The sequence below is a fragment of the Aythya ferina genome (genome assembly GCF_964211825.1).
Source record: "Aythya ferina genome assembly, chromosome: 2".
Taxonomy (NCBI): Eukaryota; Metazoa; Chordata; class Aves; order Anseriformes; family Anatidae; genus Aythya; species Aythya ferina.
Window position 1 is genome coordinate 38,200,538 of NC_140297.1, and position 27,391 is coordinate 38,227,928.

Below are 27,391 nucleotides of genomic sequence, written 5' to 3' on the forward strand. Positions count from 1 at the left end.
CCATACATATATATATGTACACATATACACGTTTACATATACATATGTACACACACATATACATATGGTACATGTATATGTATGTATGGTTATATACATATATATGGCAAAGTGGCATTCTGTAAATACAACATTTAAAGAAATGTGCAAGAAATGTAATCACATTATCAATTTTTATCCTTTCTCTTGAAAAGGTTTATTTGCTTCCTTCCACACCACACATTACAAGGAAGTAACACAGTTTTGTAAGCCATGCCACTGGCCTGGATTCTTAATCTCTGTACAGGCCAGTAAAACTGAATGAATATGTTAAATCTGAGGTTAACAAACAGCTATATATGGTATACACACATCGTTTCTTGCTACCTGGTTCAAAGGAAATCAGTCAGCAGTGCTGTTTCTGCCGGTAAAATCTCTAATGGTTGATGCTGTTGCTGTATTTCAGCATTTAAAAGCATAAAGGATAATTTACTCTTAAAACTACCTGGGCACATTATATTTAACAAGTCTCAAATTCTCTTTAGGGATTATAATAAGGAAACACTTTGCTTAATCATAAATTTTATATTTATCTTGGCTAAACACCCTCCTTTGGATAGACTGCCATGTTTTGTCAAGAAAAATCAACACAGTGGAAATGAAGTACTTGTTCTGTTGTGTGGTCATTCAAAAGAGTATGTAGAAGTAATGTAAATGTGCACCAGTGCTGCTGATAATTTCACGCTCTCATACACTCATTTCAATTTGCTTTAAAAAAGACTATTCCTCCTGGCTAAATATAGTCATCATGAAAAAGCATACCTCCCCTTTGAGCTAATAACATTGCAAACCCCAAAACACAAGAGTACAAAAAAACTTCTGTATTTTAAGCAATCTCAGACACATTTTTCTCACAATATACATAAATATTTTTTTCCTGAATTGGGACAAACATGAATGTATTCTCTTTTACTTCCCAGATTTCCAGATTTCTATTTAAGCATGGCAATTCCTTTCCACCCCATGCCTGCAAATCCCATCCAGTCCCGGCACACATCCAACATGCCCTAAATCCCCATCTTTTTAAGTAATAGATTGTTGAAAAAGTAGTATATTCCTCCACACATTAAAAGATTTTCAGGATTACTGGGGCACACAATGGCTCAGCAGCGATCCTGAGATTACTCCAGGCTGAAATTTCCTGCAGGAAGTACCACTAAGGCACAGATCAGCTTCATTCAGAAGGCAAATTGGCAGCCTTTGGTAGCAAACTGATTTCTCACTAATGAGTTACAGTAAAGCTAAAACTGTAATTACAGTCACTGATGTCTGAAAAACACATTTTTCCCCCCCTCTAAAGATTTGCTTAGTTTTCAATTAGTTTAATGTTTAATTTGGGTTTTTAATGTATGGTTCTTGACCTGACCTCCTCACGTAACAAGTTTTTGCCTGAGTTAAAGGGTCTTCATGTTCTGCTCAAACAAACACTTAAAGACAGGACACCTCAGAGAGAAGGTATAACAACCCATGACCTGAGATAGAGCCACATCCCTCTCTATTGCAATCGAATGCAAATTCCATTTCCCACAAGAGGTAAGGACAGAAACTGAATGTGATTCCTTGCCCCTGTTCAGCCCGCTGGTCCTTTTCTCCCCAACCTCCAAACATAATAGAAGTCCCTTTACTTAACAGAGCATGCAAAACACTGCTCAGTGGAAGGCTAAAGCAAAATTCATTTGTATTTTACAGACCAAGGATGTAAACCAGAAATAGAATAATTGTGTGAGTTCTGTACTCTGCCCAGGCTGAGAAGCCAACTGCTGCAAGAGGGAGACCACATTGCTGGCACTGAAGCTGATTTGGGTAATAATGCAAGGAACTGGTTTGTACCATACACCCAAGAAAAAAAAAAAATCAAACATTTACAACAGCAAAGTTATAAAAAAGCTCACTTTATTTATAATAATATAATAAATAGCACTGAGCAATAAAATCATCTGCTATCCTCCACCTTTCAACACTGCCATTAAACTAGTTTCCTAGTTTGCATGTATAAACCACATGAACTGAGATCAGATATTGATGGCTCTTCCCTTTGGGAACTCACAAAATACTTGCTAATGAAACAAAATTTTAGGAAGTGATTACTGCGAAATTTTAAAGTTTAGGACATGAGATTTATTTATGTATTTTTCCTTCATGTTCAGGTGTAGACACATGGGAACAGAGAAAGACTAGACAGATGCACTTACCAAAATTACAGGTATGGCCAGGTACTGACCATTATATTCTGACTCATACTTGAAGGATTCTTTGAATAGTTAAAAGTTATATAAAATATTTTGCATTATTCATGAAAAAAATTTACTCTAATGGATTATTAAATTCAGGAAATAAATAAAATGTAAATCTTTTCCATGCCAGCAGCCTCATTCCTCTGCCACACTCCCTTCCCTCTAGTTATTACAATTAATCTATTAAATACAAAATAATCTGTTTGGACAACTTTACACAAGAAGATACTTTTGTGACTCAGTACCGTACATCATTAAAAATTTTCACTCTATTATCTTACTGATTTTTCTTTTAACATAAAAAGTAACGAAGTGCTCGTGATACACATTAAGTCTAAAAACTGTAAAGGTAACACAGTCTTACAAGCAGTTACGGGATAGCTTTGAGTATGTTCCTAGTAAGAACACTGAATATTTTTTGAAAACTTTTTAAATCAGCTTCTTATGTCTCTTAGTAAAATAACAATTTTAACATATTAAAACATATAGTACAATGTTAAACCCCAAACTAGTGAACCAGCTGCTATCAACACAATACATAGCTCATTTGGCTGTCACGATCCACATTTCCTAGCTGATTTTTAGATAAAAACAAGCAGATTACTAGGAAAGGTTTATCTCAAATTCCCACATGTACAGCATGCCACATTAAATATATGCAAATCAACCATTTTCTCCTCTAGTTTTTTTGAGCTGACAACTCGTATGACCCGAAGCCATGGTTAACGATTACAATTATTTGACTTTCATATTTATACAATCAGTCATCAGATATGCATGTTAATTGATTTTAACAGATAGTTTTGTATTCTAATGATCAACTGTAAGCACACATTTTACCAACCTCTTGATTTATAAGAAAATAAAACTTGTAACAGTTTTCACAATTAACCCTTCCTTAGATTGATTTGCAGTATTTATCACAGACTTCTTCACAATACATTTATATGGAGCTATTCCCAACTATGGGATCTTTCTTTTGATAGCAAATACTGATTTTTTACCTAAAGACACTGTTCTGTTGTGTTGAAAAATGCAATTGCTACACTATTGAAACAATTCTCTATTAATTAGAAATGATGAAACAATTACACGTATAGTTTGAATAAATGGACTGGACAAAGACTTAATTTACAGTTATTTCATATTTACGTATTGAAAAAGAGGGAATAATCTTAAAGTAGCAAAGAAACTTAATCATGTACTTCTTGATTCTAATAAGCCCAGAAATGCCACGTATATGACAGTACAACCTTAAATTTGAGATCCTTATTTCTCAAGTAGTGTGCTTTCTGTAGTAATGTTTTAAGGCCAAAGCATTCTTCTGTTGCCATCTCAAAACGTATTAGTGAATTAGTTATTTTTTTTTTTACACAGCTGCAAATGATTCTTTACAGTTGAATTTTAACTTCAGATGCCATATTTATTCAAGCATCAAATACAGAACTACAAATTGCACGAGTCTGCACATGAAGGACTACTGCGTAAGTTTATGCAGTGTGTAATCATTACCTTACACAACTGATGGTGGCTGTGCTTTCAAGATATTCACATAAAATAGAGTGGATATTACAACTTACTCTTAGAAGGATCTGATCATGTCTTATTCCACAATTTAGGCCTTAACCCCTGTTGGACTAAAGGCTATGGCTCTAATTTTGGTGAAGGAAGGGCTGCTACATCCCTCTCTTAGTAGATTTTAATTCTGATACAGACATTTTAATTACTGCAACATGCAGAATCTTTCTCTTTTTATATAAATAACTGAACGAGGAGTGGAGTCTATTCATCTTCCATCTAAATGAGCATCGTATACTTCAAGTTCTGCTACCAATCTCTTTTTGGCTCTCTGCTCTAATCAATTTCAAGCGAAATTTATCTATTTTGAGATACATTCCCCAGAACAGAAAGCAGCATGGACATATTATAGCATTCACCTCGGATATATAATGCTGATTCAAGTTCCTGCTATGGTCTCACAGACAGAAGAAACTTAAAGCTGTGTTCATGAACAAGCACATTAACCGCCAAAATACTGTATAAAGAACATTTCTGATTTTTAAGAGAAATTAATTTCTTAATTACAGCCTGAAAATAATGAGATAGGTATTAAATATATGATAGGATTCTGTTGCTGTCTTAATGGCTATTTTCCTTAATCTCAGGTCTGGTGTTGTGGCAAATGCTGATAAAGCAAATAAATTATCTTCAGTCTTTCTCTTATTGGGAAACACCTTCTTGGTGTTAAAAGGACCTTGATTTCATGCTGAATGTAATGAAAATGTCTAGGGGCTGCAGAAAGCTGAAATCCATCCCACCCTAACCAGTCTCCCACTACTGCTACAAATATCAAAGCAGAAAGCCCCTGGATTCTTTTTGTAAAATCCAGTACTAGAAGACATCCTCCACCTTGAAGACTGGCTGTGAAGTTTACACTTGTAGACAAGGTAGACCTTACAATAAACTTCTGTGAAGCAAAGATCTTAAAGTTAGAGTGAAACTTCAATACCAGAATAAAACAGCAGGAAATAAAAAACTATGACAAATATGCTTAAATTAAAATCTATGTTAGATATATATACGCCTTGTGTAAAGATCTAATAAACTCAGAAATAGATGTAATTCCTAGTTTCCAAAAATGATTAGTGTCCACCGCTTTTCTTTAAATTGACAGTGTTAAAAATTACAAACCTAGTTGTATCAGCTACAGAGGAAAACACGGAAAATTTAACAACTGTGTAAGTATGGGCTTCCTGAGCCAAAGCAGTCCTAGTCTGACTCACAAACACAGCATATTCAAGTTATAATTAATATCAATATTTTCACAAGATGCCAGAACTTGGATTAAGGGGGAAAAATAAGAAAATAGTAAAATCCTGTTGTTTACAACTTATTGTTTGGGAAAAAAAAAGAAAAAAGTATGTTAATTGCTCATCATAAAAAGGCTCAATGATTAGAAGCAGCACTGACTAACTAACTATTCAGTGTATTTAATAAAAAACAGAAGGAAACGAAGTAGAAAGCAAATTGGTGACAGCGTCTGATGACAACTTTTGCATTACAACTGAGATTACAATAAATTCCAGGGTTAGGGGTTAAATTAAGGCCATGGGTAGAAAGAAGACCAATAAAATGCATTCTGTGAAATGAGGGAAAATCAGAAAATAACATACCTAGAAAATGTTCAAATGGAAGGCAAGCAGAGGTCATTATGAGTTCAGTGATAATCATGCCAACATCCAGACCACTACAGTCAGTTTGGATCACTGAAACTTAAGGGGATCAAGAAAAAGAGAACTGGAGAAAAAAAAAATCCAGAAGCTCTACACAAGTGACATCCAACTACCATTGTATAATCTTAGTCAAAGAAATGGAATGGAGATCAATGAAGTATAGGAAACCATTTAGTAGACTGTCTCTGTTGCACGGGAAGATGTTTCTATGTACTATTTTTAATATGCGCTATTTTACAAGTAGAAAATAAGCTTGTAAATGGATACTAAGTTTAACACAACTAGGTAGGTAAATTTAGTGCAACTAGAAAAATATTATTCATTTTAGTATAAAACTATATTAGGCCAAGGGATATCAAGTCCTTGGAAACTTAGGATGTCAAATCATCACTTTCCACTTTCCTTTTGTTTCAGAAGAAGCTGTAAGAAACTGAGGTTGGGACGCTGGCTGAACTCATTTTGTAACCACTGTTATTTATGATTTCAGATCTTAGAAGAGCAAAACATTTATCAGACACTACTGTTTAGAGAAAAATAAAATATATTTTAAAGGACTGGACTAAAAATTACAGAATTTGAGAAAAATATCAAGGTTCTTAAAAGCAAGGTGAAGAAGAAAAGGGCAAAAGACGAAGACCTACATGAACTCAAACAGATACAGCCTAGTTTATGGTTGAGTGCCAAGAAGCTGTTTGCAAGAGGAAAAAAGTCTCATCTGAATCACATAACCACAGAACATCTTGGGTTGGAAAAGACCTTACATATCATCTAGTTCCAGCCACATACATCTAGTCCCTGCCACATACAGGGATGCCATCCACTAGATCAGGTTGCTCAAGGCCTTACAAAAATCTGGCCTTGAATACCTCCAGGGATGGGGCATCTACAGTTTCTCTGGGCAGCCTGTTCCAGTGCCTCACCACTGGACTCACTGAGTCCAGAATTTCCTCCTAACCTCTAATGTCAATCTCCCCTCTTTTAGTTTTAAACCATTCCACCTTGTCCTGTCATCATATGACTGAGCAAAAAGTTGCTATCTTTTTTATAAGCCCCGTTTAAGTATTGAAAAGCTGCAATGGAGTCACCCTGGAGCCTTCTCTTCTTTAGGCTGAGCACCCTCAGCTCTCTCAGCCTGTCTTCATAGGAGAAATATCACTGAATGTCAATTGTCTCACAGATTTGGCACAACTCCACCAGAAGACTGCATTCGGTGTCCCTACATTTCATTTCTACTTTCCAGGCTTTAACCATCTGCATCCAAAGGTGCTCCAAATTGCTTAGAAATCATCAAGGATAAGGATTTTCAATTGTCACTGATGTAGAAAACACCGTCTTTATGATATTTAGTTAACTTCATACCAAAAACCTGTAACCTTTTCATAACTCATTGTATAACCCCAACAAAAAAGAAATATGTAATTTATAAGATGGATCAGTTCCATATGGACATGCAAACCCTAGTGAAGGTGCAAGGCATGGAAAGAAAATACTAAAGAGGAGAACAGAAGGTGGAGGAAAGAACCATTGTTCGGGGTGATAACAATATAATCTAATAGAAAAATCTAAGCGCACACAGGCATCAACTTAAACCAGCCAAATACCATATTTATAGACTCTCAAAATTGCCAGTCTGTGAAATGGAAACCCTTACACAACCTCCATGTTTTATTTCTACCAACACCAGTGACACTACACCTCACTGCATTTTTACAATAATGGCTAAACTTCACTGCACTTACAAACGATAATAAAAAACAGATTAATAAGAATAGCAATAGTTTGCTTGCATAAAACTGACCCGCTACACCTTGATGCTCCCTGCCTACAGCAAAGTGACACATAAATACTGTGTGAGCAGCCAAATGTCTCTTCTGACATGCATAGACTACTTAGGAGACAGCCAGTGTCACTGGAAGAACTATTACTTGTGGCATGCAATTGGACAGAAAGAAACTTCAATGATAATAAACAGAAAAAAGAAAAAGGGTGTGCAGCTTCTTGTAGAACAAGTAAACATTTCACACAGAGTCAAGTTAGTGAATGCAAACCACAGCAGAAAAGTGCTGCAAATTTCAACCGTGTTAGTGGATAGATTAATTTAGGGAAGAGGACATAAGCATCACCAACGCAGAACAAAATTGCTGGGTTTTATTTTAAACACGCTTAAATTCGTTCTTTAACATTTAAGTTTAAATGTTGATTTTATTCTGTGCATTTTCCATTGCTTGCCACCTGAAGTTGGAGATCCAAACGTCAAGAATAGCACATTTGCAATGCTGAGTTGTACGAACATCATCCTAACTATAGCAGTTCAATTTCAACAAATTTCTCTGGATTTTTGCATATCGCTGAATAAACGACTCTGGAATTAACTTACTTTTCTTGGAGGCATTATATAAGATTATTCCTTAGTCTCCTCCTCTTTGATTTAGTATACCTCTTAAGATAATTTATTAATGTTTTGGATATCTCATTCATCATCCATTATTACTGGTGTCGTAAATTAGAGGAATGGAACAAAGCACTGTACTATACATATTTTCCATATTCATCAATAAAATAACCACCTATGTTAGGAAATAATGTACAAAAGAAGTTGGTTTATCCACTAGAGTGAGACTGGTAACCCTTTATTTTTTAAAAATATCCTTAAACCTGCAAGCAGATCATTAGATTTACAGTAAAATATGTTGTTAGTGAAGTAAAAATCACTAAAAATTACCATTAAATATGAGAGGACAGAAATACCTAGTCTGCAAAAAACAAAAGTACACACCAGAAATTGCTATGTCCTGAAAGTTACTCAAACAAATTAGAAGGTCAATGAATACCTTATACGGTATTGCATTGCACGAAAAAAAATGAATGAATCATTCAAAACACTGTAATTTTGCCAGCATATTACAAGACAGTAGAACAAGCAGGAAAGATTCGACTAGAAGAAATTTAAATACTGGCATCATTTCTCTAAAAGCCTGCCATATTATTTCTCAGAAGACAAGTTACCTAAACCAGTGGTATTTTTTTTTTTTTAATTAACACTATCCCAACACAAAGGACATTGGAAAAGATGACTGTAAAGATTTCAGAATATTCAGAAGATAATGACCACTAATAGCAATCCTTGTTAGTATGTTACAGAGCAATATACTATGCTATATAAAGTACTTGAAGGAATACAGAATTCATGTTAAGATATTAACTATTGAGTTAACAAGAACATGATGCCTGTATTAAATTACACCCTTGAATTACGTTTGAAAATTGAAAAATTCACATTCTGTTATTTTAGACAAAGACTCAGTTGATTTATTTTGTACACATTCACTGTTTACTTCACTTTAAATAAAAAAATCAGGTAAATGAGTATTTTACATGATGGAACAGTACTGCACTCACCTCTTCTCTAAATGTAATATGACAAAGTTTGAGCCAAGTCTAGTAATTCATTAATGGAACCAGATACAAAAGAATGCATGCTCTTTTACTAAAAGAGGAAAAAAGACTGAACATGTTGGATTTAAGGTGGGTGAAAACCTTCAGAGACTAGCACCTGTGCATGTGATTTCTACGCAGGGAAGAAAAAGCTGTTATTTTTTCTTCTTTAGGCATTACAGATTAGGTATTCCAGATTCCCCCAGGAGTTGAAACCAACAAAATAACTATTTCCAACTAAATAAAAACTCCTTTCATTGTGTCACCTATACATCAGGACCCTCACTCTTTCCCACATAGAGCTACTTTTAGTAATTGATGATTAACAAAATATATCCATACCAATACATTTTAATGCTAATTCAACTAAATATATAAGATGCATTTTTCCTTTACTTTGGTTAATTATTAACAAATCTGTTTAATGAACTATGTATGACACTTTCCTATAGTTTCAATTACCACAGGAATGCAACTTTTGTTACTCTCTAGTCTGATCAACACTTGGCCATGACCACGATACTCGTTATTCAATCTATAACAGCAGCTTGCAATCAAAGAGAACCCCTTGCACTAAGGTGTACATGGTTTGAGGATTCACATAACGTGGAGGAACCAGTCCCTTCACTGCTTGAGAGCAGCCATTTGCTCTCTCACTCTTGTCTCTGCTTCACGTTGTATCAAATGTGCATTGTCAGGGAAACACTGAGATTTATTCTTTCCCGTGATGATCAAGATAATCACCCAGCATGTGGGTTCCTTGCATTCCATTTTTAGCCTCAGTGAATTTCTCATATCTGCAACAGAAAACCATATTAGACAGGACAGACATGCATATCATACCCCACATTTCCAGCAGTTGTCTAAGGGGTACAAGATAGTTCTCTGTTGCAAGGAGGACTTTATTGAATCTGTTTTTTCCATCGCCCTTTGGAGTGCTCTAGCCCCTCAGGTAGTAGCTAAAAAAAATAAAAAATAAAAAAAAATAAAGTCCTTAACAATGGCACCTTTATTCAGTCCTGCAAGAGTTTTGGCAATTTAGCGTTTCCAAACCATCTGATTTTTTTTTCCTACCTTACCTTTTGATCATTGAGTGGATAATGTATGTTGGCATGGAATTGTTCACAGAACCTCAGTCAAGGAACATACCCTGCTGATTTACCCAAGATTCACTCCAACATATTAATCTTGAGAGGCATGGGAAAGGGTTCATCTTCTCCTCATGCTAAATAGTTTACTTTCTTGTACAAATTTAACAACAAAACCTAAGTGAAGGCTAACCAAAACTGCTCTAAGCAGACAGGGAACCTATGCTCCAATCTGAGTATGTCATTTCACTTGTTAACGAGAGACATTAACATTAATTAATGACTGTGTGAAAGCACTGAAAAATCATGGAAATAATGCTTCAACTTACCCCATATTCATTTTGAAATACAAGAGGCAAACTTCCTTAAACGTATGCCAACATAACTTTCCTTTAATTCTTTTTACTTCCAGGCCTGCTGAAAATGTCATCAATGCACAATAAATTATTTGGTGACTCTAAAGCATTTACTGAGAAGCAAATGAAAATAAAGCTTGTTTGATTAGAACGTGGAATAGAAACCAATAGAATTTAACACAAAAACAAAAACTTTTGCATTAACGGTTCTTGAAGACATACTATCCTGTCTTCTTTTTAACATCACTGATGTAGGAGGCCTCAGATGTTTATATGCCTGCTAGACAGGATCAATTCCCCTAAATGTTGACTCTTAAGGGAATCCATTATGTTCTCTATTCTCACCATTGCAATGTTCTCTAATCACAGACAGCACGTGAAATTTAAACATAGGCTTCTCAGCAACATCCTATCTTCTAAACCTTGCTGGGTACCTATACCATATGTATGACAGACACGTATTTTTAAGCCCCATGTATGAGAACAAATGCCTCTGAATGAGAATGTGGTAACATATGCTGACGGATAGGAAAATTAGGAAACCAGTGGCAAAAAAAATTGAGCAAAAGAAAAAAAAATAAGCTCAAATATTCTTGGGACAGTGGTGAAAGTAGAGAAGAGATGGGTGTATGGAGTAAGAGATCTATTAACCCTTTCTGTATTAATGTTTAATTGAAAGTACACGGGAACCTGCAACTATCTAACACTCTTATCAGTAAAAAAGGCCCAGCAGGACATCCAAAATAAGTGGCTATTAAGTAGTCTTAGGACTACTAAAGGAGGTGGTATCCTAAAGCAAGCAGAGAGGTAACAGCAGATGGCAGAAGCTGGTATTATCTGGTGTGAAAATGTACTCCTCCATACGGGGCTGTGATACTCATTTTCCCCCAATGCAACTACAAGTAGAGCAACGAAGCTCACTAAAACTGTATGATTTAATAACTATTAGACCAATACTGTTAAACTCAGAATCCACTGGAAACGTACTACAAATTGTCTCAAAGAAATAGGGCTTGTTTACTCCTCATTACAGTGTCAGGGAGCCAAAGAGTTGATCTTGAACAACAAAAGCCTGACAGAAGAAAACGCCGCCAGCACTGTCAGACACATGGAAGAGAAAGTCAAGGCTCAAATGATTGTGTTGATCTTTGACTAAAACTATAAAACAAGTCAGTTTCTTCAAAGCCAAACACAGAACTGCAGCCAACAATGAGGAATCCCTGAGCTTTTTTCACACAATGAATTTTTTGATGTTTTAAGCTTTTGGGATTTTTAATCACGCTTGCTTTAGCAAGGCAGGTGTCTATGACCCAGACCCAAAACAACTATAAGCCTGGTTTTCCTGACTAATCTTATTTTTCCTACTGTCACCTAAATTCCAGGACCAAGACTTATTAAATAGGTAATGTAAAGTTTAACTAACTTTTCACCAAATTTTTCTTCCCCTGTCTAATTTGAACAATTGTTCAGATTTGTTCATTAGCTGAACTCCAAGATATCCATATGTTATTATTCCCAAGGAAATTGGAGTGCTACTTTCAAGACTTGACACAGATCTGGATCTAAAACTCATCCCACTAGAAGACTAATGCATGCTTAACATACATGATTTGATGGTCCTAATTCAAAATAAAGGTAATTAAAAACATCCATATTTTCTGTTTAAAAGCTATCCTTATTTATCCTTCCCAACTCCTGATTCTCAGCATTGCCTCTACTGGCCTACGTAATTCTGCCTATCCTTACTTCATAAGGAACTCAAAACAATAGTTTAAGAAGAAAAAAATCCTACATTAACTAAACCCTTTTCAGTGTATCTTACAGTGTAATTTTACAGTATATTTATAAGCTTTCTGTTGCTGCTCATTAAAAACCAGATTCAAAGCTTACTATTTAGATATGACCTTATTTGAAATAAAATTTTAACCCAGATCAAGTGAAGTAACATGAGCATACTGCAGGCATCATAACCAATATAGAAAAGTAACAGCAGAAAAAAAAAAGAAAAAAAAAAAAAAAGAATAGAAACAGAGGTACAAACAATGGACAGAAAAAAGTTGAACTTAACTGGCTGGTGCATACCCTCTTCTTCCCACCTCTCACTTCCAGTAAATTTATCTTGCTTATAATTATACTGCTCAGTTCAAGCTTGTTTAGCTGAAGATTTTTCCATCACAGAAGTCAACAGAGAAGCTGCTCCTGATTCATGGGTACTGACCAATTTTGTTTCCGAGAACAAACACTAAGCTGCCAGAAGCCTAGGACTTCAACATTTGACTTCGGGAACTAAGTGCTTACTCAGCAGGCATCCAGAAGTGTATGGTTCGACGTACAGCAAAAACATGGGTGACCAAAAGAAACTTCCTCTGAACCATCAGATCAATTAATTTCCTTAACAGTGACAAATGCCTTCAGAACAGCAACACACAACAACAAAAGTCTTCTAAAATTCTTCTAAAAAGACAAAGAATATATGCTGTAATGAATTATGTCTTAAAAAATAAACTGCACTGAAGTAGTTCTCCCTACTACTATTAAAGATGTTTTCAGTATTGTACAGTTACACATACAATACCTCAGAGTAAACTAATTTCACAAAATTATATGCTGGCCAGAAAGAAAGGGCGTTATTTTATTTACTATTTATGGGCTATTTGTCTGGAGTGTTTACGACGACAAATATTCATTTCATTTTAATCTTAAATTTCCTCAAAGAGTGTAACACTTATCACAAAAAGAAGATAGCTTAAATAATTAAATCAGTTAAAGCTCAAAATCTAAACGTGAAGCCAAGTCAAACATAAACAGCAGGAATAATGCCCATGTGAGTTTTATACAGTGTACTTCCCAATCTCCTGTACTTTTACTAATGTAAAATACATCAGCTTAGACAGTGTAATCTTAATGTTCTTTAACTTTTTTGATTATGAGGTATTACCTCCAGGATCAAAAGAGGTGCACTGTGAATACAAATTTCACATGATCTTCAACTTCAAAAGAAGCCTGCTCCAGTTGGATTTTCTAGGCACACAAGATATCATGAAGATTACATCATCCAAGGTTTACCAAGATAGTTGTACGTTTACTTACTAGACTGGGTCAACACTCAATAACCCTGGTTAGCCATTCACCCTTCTTTATTCCACATGCTGGACTAGAGAGAATCCTAGAACAAAAATCCTCAGTTCACTGCCTGTAAACCACATCAAGTGAGTGAGCTAAAGAACTAAAAATAAGCAAGAGTAGAAGTTTTTTATAAATCCAAATCTAATTTACTTTTACTCTGCATATTTCAAAACTTTGTTGTGTTCTCGTGGTCTGACACTGAGAATGAATCGCTTCACTTGCTCTAATAAAAGTCCATCTGCCATAACATTGCCTTAATGCACAAACCAGTCACTGAGGCTAGCGATGCTGACCAGATGACCTTTAGTAAATACAGTCCATCAGATATTTCTCATTTAAGGCAGACTAAGTCAGCACTACAGGTGTGTAGAAGAAAGCCCCCCTGGTGCGTTATCACAGAATAGTTATTCTCGCCTTTTTCCCCCCTCTTGTTTTTGCACATTCTGATACAGTTCTAGGAATGGCAGCTGTTTTCTGGCCAGAATGCTCTGGATGCACTCTTAGGATCAAGATTCATTGAAAGAGAAGACATAATTTGTTTAAAATACCATGTTTATATTTAAGGCTTATGAATCTAATCTAGAATTCCGAACTACTTTACACAGCACCTTTTACATTGACTAGACACCAACAATCTCCCTGTACCTCCTATAGCATAATGAAAGAGATGAAGAGATGTAAATTTAAAAAAATTACCTTTTTTGTTCATTAGAGAATAAGGGAACAGGTGGTATTTCAAGACCTCATTTCATGAATGTCAGAACCAAGACAGACTTGGTGACACAAGCATATATGTCATGGTCCACAACTGTTGAAGGCTCAAAGATGCACGATACCGTGCACGAACTTTTCAATTAAAGACCAAGTAGAGTCTTGTCTTTCATAGTAAGAAAATCATTATCACTTGGCCTCATACAAGCCTTAGAGAATACAAAAAATTGTGAGGATCAGATGTGTAAGGAGAAAAATCAGAGAAAAAAAAGAATTCAATTAAGAGATGAACGTGATCGGACGACATCCAGCAAAACAAAACAAACAAATAAAAAAGTGTTTTAAGAAAGGCAGAGGTGATTACCTCAGGCTTCATTGCACCCAGTCAGCAGACTCTAACCATTCAGATGCAGTCATTCAATGTTCAGTACAACATTTGGTTTTATTTGCTTACTTTTGGTGACAGACATTTCCTTTTTATACTGCCTACTAAATGTCACTTGGTGCAGTTTGACAAGGTTTATAAGGCAGCAGAGATTGAGAAACCCCACGTGGTCCCCAGTCACTCCCCCAGCCCACCCTGTTATTACACAAGGGCATTTCAAATGAAAGTTTAATTGGGCATAAAAATTAAAGCATAGCTTTAATCTCACCTCACCACAGTCATTCCCTCTAGACCCAGAGAAGACAGATCTCTGCCATTCCACCACCAAGGTGCAACTGAGTTGCTAACAAGGGGCAACTATTCCAGACCTCATGCCAGATCTCTTTTCTTAGTGAGGCCACAGTGAAAATCTCCTCCAGAGACCAGGTTGGCTGAGGATAGATGGAGTTTGGGTGAGGTTTGTGTTTTGTTTCTTTGTTTTCCTTATAATATTAGTAAAATCACCAGTCCTTCAAACACTATTGTAACATATATGCCCATGGATGCAGGAATACCCCTGCATCATCCTGTGAAGTCCATGACCACGTGTCAGAGATGATAAGAGTTTACACAAGCAGTTGAACTTGGAGCTCTGCCTGTAAGACAGTCTTCAGAAACGCTAAGAAGCTGGATGGCAGGGCTCAAGCTCTGACAGGAGGGGATCAAAGCAAAGGTCCAGGGTGGAAAGATCTTCTCTTTTACCTTTGCAAGATGACAGACATCATTAAACATTTTTCCATTTGTTTACATGTATATGTGATTAGAAGGCCTGCTTGCATTTCAATTCCATTTCACTGTCTGCCACCCTTTACTCGTGTCTTCAAGTCAATATACCATAACGGCAGCACAGGTTTTGAGCGGAATTGACAGCAGAACATAGCTTCAGCCTCGGAAAAGGCAAATATCAAATAGAAGCGAAAATATTTTGAAACATTCTGTCAAGACAGGGAAAGTGCAAAAATGCAGCTCAAGAGTTACAAGTAAGAGGTTAGCATATCAAAAGGGACTGCACAGAAAGCCACAGTACCCTCAGTAGATGCTGCAGACAGACACAGCACTGAATCATTAGAAACCCATTACTAGCTGCTAGAACAGATTTCTGCCTTTGACACTTATTTTGGCTCCTTTAAAGCTAAGCAAAATGAACAACAATAAAATTGGCATAACCGTAACATTTCACCAAGCAAAATTCTTAACTGTAGACAGGAATTAGTCTCAAGTCAACTGGCAGTTCATTTACTGCTGTCAGTTCCGGATCCTTTTCAATGATGAAATCATTGCAAAGTAGCTCAGGACTTTGAAAACTAAATTCTATCACGTTGAAAAAAATGAAACTGCTACCCAACCTTCATTTACTCTGAAGTTAATCTAAAAAATAATTGTAGAAGTTGTCTGACTGAGAAGCATGAGTTGAAATGTAATACCAGCAATCCAGAGCGTTGCTGGAAACGCGAGTCCTTTTTTAAGGTGGGAAAGTACAGATAGTGAAAAGCACATCAGAAGCAGTGTCAACTTAAGATTATGTACTACTGAAGAGATTTTTCTTTCTTGTGCAAACTGAACATTTGAGAAAAATGAGAAATTCTTGACTGCTATTTCCTCTCTCAGTATCACATACACCTTGGCACCATTTTCATCACACAGGTTCAAAATGAGGAGGTGATCTTCCTCAACTCCTCTTCATCTTCAAATATATTCACATCTCATCTGAAGCCTTGTTCATGTTTTTAAACAAGAATTATATAGGTAAGATTCAATCTGCCTACACACCTAAAATTATCATTTTCCCCACCCACCCTACAATCCAGCTTACCTCCCAGTGAAGCCATGCAGTGTTCAACTTCTAAAATACTCATCTTACTGGTTGCCAAAGTCTTTAATAACTGCACACCATCTTTACTGATTGTGTCTCTCATCAGCCATTTTACATTATTCTTTTTGTTCAAAACTTTATCATTGCATAGTATCTTACAATAGTCCAGGAAGAACTCAGTTAAAAGTCTATTTCTTCCATTATTCCCACAGATGAAGTTATTCAATACAATCTGCCTCAGTATTTAAGACTGTACCTTTACTGGCAGTACATTCATTCTTCCTTGCCTACATTTCCTTTCTTGTAAGCAGCTGTGTGGTGCTTACTGTGATTAACCTACAACACTACCTTACCATGACTTCTGTTGCAGTTGGACCTACTTACCACTTGCAAACACAGAAGCAGAGGATCTTGATACCCACAAAAAAATCACAAAGTGCTAAGAGACATACACTGTAATAAATAAAAGAGGAAATAATAATGGCCAGCAAGTATTCATGACACGCTGTTTGGTTTGATTTTCTTCCAGTTTTTCAGAAGGTGGAATCTTGGAAGTATGCTAGGTTCTTGCACTGTCAGGAAAGTTGAGGGCTGGAAGCATTAGTGCAGTGAGACTGCAGAGAAACAGGTGAGAGGGATCTGAAAGAAATGCTTCATGTGAAAAGGCAAAAAAGTTAGAAAGATGCTTACAAAGCTATTCGATCCCTCTTTATAAGCTTTTTGTTGAAGGCTTTCCTCTAAAACCCATGGGTTTAAGAGCCCTAGGCACCCCCTTCCTACCCTTCTGTTCTCCTTTCTCCAGTTTATATGGTTTGAGCTAGATTGATCCATTACTTCTGGAAGGGGATTGTGCAAGTCTGAATCTTCTGAGCTTAACAGAATTTGTGAGAAGATTATCCCAAGTCTTATTGGAAACACTGTGTAGAAATACTAGCAAAAGACTATCTGTATTAGGATGCTTTTGGACTAAGTGATAGGTAACAGCAGCTCTAGAGAATGAAGCACTTCAGTCAACCTACAAAAATTATAACGAGTCTTATCAACAAACTTTTATCCCAAACTGGGTAAATTGTTAAATGGTGTAAAATGATGTTCACCCAGCCTACATTTGCCCTCTGATAAAATTACTCACGGTGGAAATTATACCAATGACTGATATCATATGCTATTCCTGTAAACTAATGTGAAAACCTAGCCTCACCCAACAGCTATGAGAAAGCAACAGTGTGCTCTAATTCCCAGCATGTGGCAGTTTTGAACACTGACTTATAGGCAGTCACCCAGCTTTCTTCTAATATACAAAAACTTTGACACTTTCTCTGAACTCCCCAAAGATCATAGAAAAAAAAGGGAACATACTAGATGCAAAATAGTACTTACTGCAATCACTGACACTGCAGAATGCACAGGAGGGCTATGCAATTAGCACAGCACCCCAGCTGGATTTCCAACAGCTGACAGTGCCAGTTGCTCTTTCTGTGTCCGTACCCCAACCCACCTCAGTTGTGCAAAATGTGAAAGCGGAGCTACGTCCAGCGGTAACAGCTGCTACTGGTCTTGTCTCTTCCCCACTTGGTTTCATAAGGGCTGAGTACCCTCAGATAAATGGATTCTGCATATGTGGGGAAAGGCACCATGCCTGTATCAAGTATACACCTGATGTCATCATCAGATATGGTTATTAAGAAGTAATATTGACCCTACCTCTCCAATATACACTTTCATTTCTTCTCAGATACAGAACGCCCCTCACTTCACCCTGATAACATGCTTACAGCTCAAGACAAAACTCAGAAGTCAGTACTGGGCACAAAATGGTTTTTCTTTCTCTGCAGACAGAAGTTTGACATTTTATCCTATCGGCGTGCCAAATCAAGAATCATCACTGATCAAAGGTGGGAGACAAAAGCAACCAGCAAACTGCTCGGGTCCACACCATTTCAGAAAAGCTACATTTATAGTAGCTGGAAATGGTAAAGGCGTAGCGTGCCCCATGCATGTCGCATTTCATCTGACCCTTAAGCCTCTTTCCCATTCCCTGACCTACAGTCAAGCCCCAACTATCACCCTGCACCTGAACCAAGCAGTCTGCAAATCAAGACCCATGGACAGTGCAGTTACAGTTGGAAGCACTGCACAAATCCAAAAAGCAAAGCAGCATTGTACTAGGTGAAATCCATCCTGACTACAAAAGGGAGCCTTGTGGAATACAAGGATGCTTAAGTAGCGAGAGTAAAACATTTATACTACTTCACACATTATCAGATTGGGAAAATGGTAATTTAGGTTGCTGGGTTTTTCAGAAATGCTAGATAGGAAAGAAATTTTAATTTCAAAGTAGAACTGGCCAAAATAAACTTATTTAAATCTTAATAAACAAAGTACCAACATAAAATTTGAGGGGTCATTTCACAGAAAATTATGGTGATGTTTAGCCTCAATTATAAAATGTTCTCATTTCTTGTAGCTGGCTGCTTTCTTTGAAAAGCACATTTGAAAAAAATTCAACATGTCCTAACAATAATGCACATACTCTGGCAATCTAAAACGCCTTTTTTTGTTTGATTTTTTTTTTTTTTGGTGCAAGATAAACACAGAGCAACACTGATATGTTCAGAAGAAACTTTTCCACTAATTTGGGCAGAAGTTTCCTCTGCATACAGGAAGTCACCAGCTTCCTGCTTGCTGCCTGCTTGTTGCCCTTTCCTCTGCACACCCTCACCCTCGGTTCTCTCAAACAGCTACGGAAATGAAATTTACAGGGGTCCCAATATGTGCAAACTTCAAAAGGAAATAATCTTTTAAATATTATCTGCTGTACATTTTCATCAATCTGCAATTAAAACCAAAGATGATCAACTCTTTGGTCTGTTATTCTAAACTGCTTACTTTATTACACATAAAGAGTGTGCTGTACAATGAACGTTGAAAGGCATCATCACAAGCAGCACCAGCTTTGTCCATCAGTCTACAAACAATACACATATATGTGTATGTGTATACACATACATACACACACATACATATATATATATACATAAAGAATTGCATGGATAAGAGTATTTGGATTTATTAACTTTTCTCCAAACTGTATTTATTGGTACTGTAGGCATATGTGCAAATGATGTACATTAAAAATGAGTCAGGCCTAAAAGAGGAAGCACTGCTGCGGACTCATGAATAACTGAAAGTCAAGCAAAGCTCTCCTTTTATTGTATATACACATATATATATATATATATATATATATATATATACACGGTTCCAAATGAAATACCAGCTGTATATGCTGCACATTTCCAAGCCACTGTTTGGAAAGTACAGCAAAGTTTTTACAGGAAGCAGGACATGCAGAACAAGCATCAGTATCAGCTGAAAGCCATCCTTCTCACTACAGAAACTAATTATTCCATTGTGCTTCAGCACAATTATCAAATAACCTTGTGGATTTAAATTCAGAGAAGTATATTACTAAAGATTTGCTTATATTCTTCCTGTAATTATTAGTACAACTCTCCTTATAACTAGTCTTTCACCATACTTCTCAAATGTCTTTTACATAGCCCAGTATTTAGTGTGTCTATTTAAGTCATCTTTTCATTTCCACAATTTGGCAAACTCATTTAAATTATGTGATTTATTAAATACTTTGCAGCTTAATCTTGAACTATCTGCAGTAGGATACCCTAAAACCTGTGTTCAAACTGGAGCTTCCCCTTTGAGGTGCTGGTTGGCCTTGAGAAAGTCGCTTCCCTCTCACTGACAATGATTAGTGTCATTTTCTTTTATACATGAAAGGCTCTGCCAAACTACTACGTGTTAATCATGAATACTGTAGATAAAATTTAGTCAAGAAAGTACCACCTAGACATTGGATCCTCTTGTTCACATTTACAGTGCAGCAAGGATGCTGATACGAAACTGATTGTGAAATAAATGTGAAATATACCAAAGTCTTTAAAGTCTTTGCATTTAAAAGTGGCTAAACTTACATCTGAAAAGGACAGCGGGAACACTGACAACCCCTTCTAAAGCACAGATGTAAGAAGAAAGAAAAATCATCACAATTTTGAAAGAGAATCTGTTGCAGAAAAACTAGAAAACAGAGCAACATTTTTCAACTCTGCAACAAACCACGGTCCAAGCAGTAAAACGCAGACAGATCATCAACCAGATACAGATGTTGCCTTGCTACTAACAATGGCAGGAGGAAAAAAAGGTTGGGAAAAGAGTGCGTCTATCCACATTATATGGGATGCAGAAGCCACTGGTCACCTCCAGCAGTGCTAATGGAAAATTTCAGGACCCAGAATACATTCATATTCATCAGCAGTGTATGAGACTGACAAAGTTAAAAAATGTAAGTAAACTGGCAGCGTGTTGGCTAATTAAGTTTGTTGCTGATGCATTTAAAGCACAATAGATAAGAAAATCATCAGCGCTGCTCAAGTAACTGCTGAGCTTCAAGTCACTCTTCTCAATTCAAACGAGTGAAGAGCATGACAGTGAAAAGCTAGATTATAAATACAGTATTGTAAAACTTGTAGAAAGATTACTTATTATCCAATGGATAAAGAAAACACTCACCTAGAAAACACCACATGGATGAAAACTCAAGATCAGCACCATAAACCATTACAAAGTGACACAAATTGGTGTGGGGATTATTCCACAATTGGGATTTTCTAACTTCCTTTAAACAGCCTGCTGTTCACAGTGATAAGTGATAAAAACAATGGCCCAGCTGACAATTCACCTTATCCAAGGTACAGTACTTATACTAACATCAGAGCACAGTCTAAATGCCAAAATGGCACCTCTGCAGTTCTAGAAGGATACTTTAAAACTTTTAACAAGTTCCACACCTTGAAATTCAAGTCTAATCTCAATACACGTCAGACATCTGTACTTCTTCCCAACACAAAGCCAGAAGTCCAGTTGTGGAAAAGCTGGAGATTAAACAAAAATAGCACTTAGTATCAAGCATGCACAATCAAAGTCTAAGAATCACAGTTCAGACATTCATTGCCTGGTAATTCCTACCAAGGTGTAGGGACTATGTGTGGGTCTAAGGGTTAAATAGGACAGCTCAGCAGGTGATGCAAGCAGGGTCTGTTACAGACCCTTGGCTCAAAGGACAGAGCAGGGCGTGTTTTCCCCTTAGCACCTATCTGTAATGTGCTGAAAGAAAGATGTCAAACTTCAATAATGAAACCAAATATCCCAGGATTGTAAGCAGCCAACAGGCAAAACATCAGCTTTTTAAAAACTGTTAGCAACAGTTTTCTAGCACTACTCACAGTAACCAGCACAGGGAAGTTATCATACATTCCATGATAATGACTAAAATGAATAAATCACTGGACTGGGAACTGTGAATAGTCTAAGAACCACTGATAGCAATCTGATTACACAGACAGACAGAAATCACTGAAACCTCCCTAAACAAACATCTCATGCACGTACACGCTTGTAGTCCTAAGGTTTCAAGATTTCTGAAGCTGAAAACAAAAGTGAGGAACAAAATTGATTGGGAGGAAAAATCTTAGAAAAGCGTGAAAACCAAAGCCATCTTTAAGCTGGTTTTTATCTATGGTCAGTTTTACAGCTAATAAAAAGGGCAATTTTGGCTAAAACTAGTTGTTTAAATGCTGATGTTTCTGAAAATAAATAAATAAATAAATAAAAGAGGCAACCATAAGAGAAATAAAGCAAGGAGAACAATACAGAAAAGGCGAGGCTGGATCACCATCAACATAAATTAGATTTATGAAGTGTAAAAACTGAGAGACGTAAAACATCCCTGTACAACACAGCCAACAACGTTAGGAACAAGCCCCCGAAGCAACAGCATAGGCCCATGACTAGACAGAGGTGGCAGAAGTGTTAAAAATCATGCAGAACGATCAAAAATAGCCAATAAATACTTTCCTTCTATAGCTGGGAAGATTCAAAATGGTATAATTGTATCACATTATATTGATTTTCTTTCCAACTCATTTGTTAAACAGATGTTCCAGATCAGATGTTAAAAAACATTGTGAGACAAACATTTCGAATCAGCACACTTGTTAAACTTATTCCAGAGTCCTGGAGCAGCCAGGTCAGCCCATTAATCTGTGATCTGTTGATCCTCTTTTAAGACTAGGTATTTTTAAATTTGTATCTGTCTTTAAATCCTAGGGGCTGCCACCATACAGAGGAATGAAAACACTGTGTCAAAGGGACAAATCAAGTTTTTTAAGGCAGCCCGACACCATAGAGAATTCAGACAAGATAACAAGAACCAGTGAAAGACAGATGCATTCAAATGTATTCAAACAATAATTGCATGCCTTATTTTTAAATAGTGGAAAAGATGAATCACTGAAACAAGTCATCCAGAGAAGTAAATGGTAGATTCTCAGTATCTCGATACACTTTTAAAAACAGCTTAGCCAACTGTAAGTTCGTCGAGAAAAACTCACTCAGACTAAAACTGATGCTGAAACATTTAAGGTGAAATGTTCATCTAAGACAGATTTGATCCCTGCTCCAATGCAGCACCACAGGACTCAGTACGGTACTACACGCAATTCAAACTTTTCGCATAACTAGATTAATTAGTAGTGTGCTAATAATGTTCTTTAATAGACCTAAAATAAAGATTTGCCGACCCATTAACAGAACAAAAAGCCCCTCAACTTTAATAGCACAGAAGTAATTTTTTTTTAAATAGAGCACAAGATACGGGGATACTGCCTCTTTGCGCCGCACTCAGTTTAACATCAGTGACATATCATTCCTCCTATTATTTTCAAACTATTTCCAAGTAGATTTCAGGTCATCTTATGAGTCCAGTCCTCTGAGAAACCCACATCTAGCTTTAACAGAAGCAAAATACCTATTTCTGTTCTGTTTAGTAATCCATCAGCCTTTACCCACATGGATTGCTAAATGCAGCGTGTTCATCTCCAAGGTCTGGACACAGTTTGAGGAACTGCTCTAGTGTGGCTCTCACTTCTTATTCCAGCTCTCAGAGTGTAAATACAGTCAACTTTTACTCCTCAACAACTGTCACACACAGATTCCCGTACGATTAAAATCATTCTGTTTTCTATTCAACAAATAAAAACAGTAAGATTTATCCCATTATAATGCTATCCAGCGTGACAAGGACTTCAAATTCTGCATCATTTTCAAATTCACTTTATAAAGTACTTGGCCACGCTGCAATATCAGAAATAAACAAACAAACACACAATGACACCTGGTTCACTAACAAAAACACTGTCAAGCAAAACACAGAATACAGTAGCAGCTTTCCCCAAAACTGGAAATGGCTACAACTAAGCCCCTTCTTTTGGGGGTCAAAAAAGTTTAAGTTTCACTGATGTATCCAACAGAGGCAAACAAATCCTATCTTGTTTCACAACCCTCTTCCTCTTAGTGCACAACTCAGCCAAATATTTGTGCATGTAAGGGCTACAGAGTGGCCTGTTTTGGGCACATTTCCGGGCTTAGAAGAAACACACAACCTATAGCTTACTAGAGAGCAGCGTAGAGGCTAAGCCAAGCAGTTTACATACCATACCACATTTGCACTCTGCAGTCATCACCGGCTCCTGATCCAAAATTCTCTTACACGTGCTAATCAACAAAGCCTCAAATGGACTAGGAGCTGATTATCTTCGAAACTGTCTATCCTCCACAATTCTCAGCAACAGCTGTTGCCAATTACAGCAGCATACCTAACAGTTTAAGATAAAACTCCTAAGGACAGAGCTCAGAGTAAACTTTCTAAAAAGACTTCAGCAACAGAATTCCTTTCAGGGAGAAGTGCAAAGCCGTTCTTTGCATAGTCCGTCCGGAGTAAAAAAATGAATTTATACAACAATAACCCAGAGACAGCAAAGATCTCTATATTTGCATAAACCATAGGCAGGCAGAGTATGTGCAACACATTTTCCCTAAATCCCACTTTTCTTGCACGTTAATTTGAGGTAGCAAAGTCCAAGAGACACAAGTGCTATTGAAAGCAAAGCAAAGAGAAAAGAACAATGTTCAAGTAAACCCAGCGCTATAACGCAAAGAACGGGAAACGTGAGAGGAATGTTTTCATTTATACTGCTGAAAGGTAGGTGCCACAGCATTTAAAAGATAAAGATATAAGAACCATTTTTGCATGACAAGTGAGCTTTGCTACCATTGCAGCAGAAACTGCAAACTATTTGTGTAAAATCAAGCACGTGCTTTTCTCAGGTGAAATGGAGTGAAACACACAAGAACCTCACCAGCTTAATTCCTCCTTGAACAACACTACCATTACAAGCCCCTACTTTGTCACGCTTGCACAAAGCTGGAGAACAGCCTTGATCTTCACATCACTAACAAAAGGATGCTCTTATTATCTTTTGAAATGTTCGGTTTTCGTAGAAGTTGACTATATCTAGGATTTCTACAAATTATGATGCCATCATAAAATCCAGAGGAGGAAAAAGATGCACCTTCTTTCCAGTATACACTTATATGTAGAGAGGAATCACTCATGCTCTCATACTTCGTTATAAGCTGAAGTTCATGATGTAGGTGCACAAATTATATAAGGCTAAGTTCTTATTGTTGGCCCAATGGAAATTACCAATTTCAAGTAAGAAAGTGTACAAAGAGTTTAAAAACTCAACAATTTATTTGGGGCAGGCTTTGTTTAGTTTTCTGTTTACATGTGTGTGATATGAGTGGGCCACACATTTCAATAAAAAAAAAAAGTTATTATATAACAATTAGTTATTCACAATGACAGTAAGTCAGACAATTTTTACAAAACAAGGACTGGCTTCAAAAGTGAAAAATCATTATTGCCCATAAACAATATGCTGTTCTTATTGCCCAGTTCTAGGCCTTGTGGTGTTTGAATTGGCAAGCTACAAAGCTAACAGCAGATGATGATTAAGAGAGGTAGGATCTAGGATTAATTTAACTCAGTATTACTTTTTTTTTTTTTTTTTTTTTTTTAATATTTTCAATGCCAACAAACAGCCCACGTGTATTTGGGATACATTTTGGAAGGCTTAGTTTTCACAGGGACATTAGCAGCAAGTAGCTGAATTAGAGTGCGGCAAACAACTGAACTGACAAATCACAAGTTCAATGAAATTTCACTGGTATGAAAAGAAATACTTCTACTATGTAGTGCTTTTTAACCAAGGTTCAGAGTACTTTGTAAAGGCAGGTTAGCAGGAGTACTGACAGCAAGGTGGTGAACGAATGCTGTGTAGCCACGTGGCAAAAATAGGAGAGTATTCTCGAGTCCTGATTCCCAATCCAGTACAGTTTGGAACATGGATCTTTCACGTATTAACTATCATGTTTGTTGGTTGTTAAGTATTTAAAATTATATATACCACTAAAGCAACGTTATGTCAACATGATGGGACATTCCTTAAAACTGACCCTTAAAAGCAGACCACAGAGCCTCCAGGATGCTCAGCACCACTTGAATCTCAAATGCATGGTGGATGCAGTACAGCAATGTGAGTATAAAACTCACAATGAGTTAAAACGTGCTAACTGCAGCACTTGCACTGGGATCCATACTTCCTACAGCACCTGAGCTGCTGTAGAAAAACAAAGGTGAGAGGTAAACTAGATCTGAAAGGTGACAGCGAAGCTCGATCTGCAGCTGTCAGTCTGAAGGCAGCGCGCTGGTCAGCTAACACAGGCGGGGGCAGGCAGGTGGGAACAAGGAGGAAGAGTCTCTGGAGGCAGCAAAGTGGAGGGAAACCTGCCTCCTCCTCCAAACTCTTTCCCAAGGCCTGCAAAAAGAGCACTCGCTCAGCCCTCAGCTCCCCTCCTCAGCCACCAGCATCACCACCACCAATTAAAAAAAAAATAAAAAATAAATAAATTAAAAAAAAAAAAAAATCCGGAGGGGAAAGAAAGCCTTGTGACCACTCTGCCTCCTCCTCCTCCTCCTCCCTCCCTGCTTCCACCTCCCAGGAACGAGGCTGTGCCTCCGCAGCTCCCTGCCGGGCGGCACCTGCCCTGGGCGCTCCGGGGGCGGCAGCAGCCGGGCCGGGCCGGGCTGTGCCGAGCCGGGCCGGGCCGGGCGGAGCGGAGCGGAGCGGAGCAGCAGCGGCAGCCCCGCCGCGCCAAGGCCTCACCGGCCCCGCTGCTGCCCGCCGCCGGCCGCTGGCCCCGGCGAGCCGGGAGAGGCCACGGCGGGGGCCTGCGCTTTGCCTGCGGGGGAGAGGGGGGCAAGCGGGTGAAGGGGAGCAGACGCCCCGGGGCTGGTTTTACCTGCTGCTGCTGCTGCCTGCAGTGGCATGAAGAGCTGGCTCAGCCTCTCTCTGTCTTTCCCCGCTCCCTCCCCCGCCTGCCCTCCCCTCCTTCCTTCCCTCCCTCCCTGCGCGGCTCGCAGCCCCCCAGCGCCGGCCCGGCGCCCTGCGAGGGACGCGGGGCAGGGGGAGGCGGTGGGGGACGGCCCGGGGAAGGGAAGGGGAAGGGAAGGAAGGGAAGGGGAAGGGCTGGGGCTCGCTGCCCGCCCGCGGGGACGCGCGATGGCGCCGCCTTCCCCCCTTCAACCACCGCCCCCCCCCCGGCTCCATGAGCGCAGGCGCCCGCTGCGCCGTGAGGCTGCGGCCGCCCACAGCCCGCAGCGCCTGCTCCATGTGCACGGCCGGGAGCTGGGGTGGGCGAGGGGGTTAAGGGGTGCCCCGGGGGGCTGGGGGTGCTCCGGGGGCCGGGGAGAGCTGCAAAAGGAGGAGGAGGGAGGGAAGGGTCGGGTCTGGCCTCGCCCCGGGCTGCCGCGCAGCTCTGTCACCGCCCGCTCCTGGCGAAAGAGGGGCGCTAGGAGTTGTTGAAATGAGGAGGTTTGCCTTCTTTCCGAGGTCTTTCGTCCTCTGCGGAAGCCCGGGGGATTTATGTGCATGAAACAAACTCAGGAGTCAGCTG

General features: G+C 38.2%; 1 protein-coding gene across 5 annotated transcripts in view; it reads right to left on the reverse strand.

Moving 5' to 3' along the window:
• Nucleotides 1-26,957, reverse strand: part of TBC1D5 (TBC1 domain family member 5) — a 318,666-nt gene extending 291,709 nt beyond the window's left edge. For 2 of the 5 annotated variants that reach the window (XM_084509909.1, XM_084509908.1), the window contains exon 1: nt 26,738-26,813. In XM_084509909.1, the coding sequence (XP_084366035.1) occupies nt 26,738-26,765 (28 nt within the window). In that variant the 5' untranslated portion in view covers nt 26,766-26,813. Of the gene's footprint in view, nt 1-26,737 lie in introns of all 5 variants that reach the window. The other 3 variants (XM_084509911.1, XM_084509910.1, XM_084509912.1) reach the window with 3 other exon arrangements.
• Nucleotides 26,958-27,391: the final 434 nt, after the last annotated feature.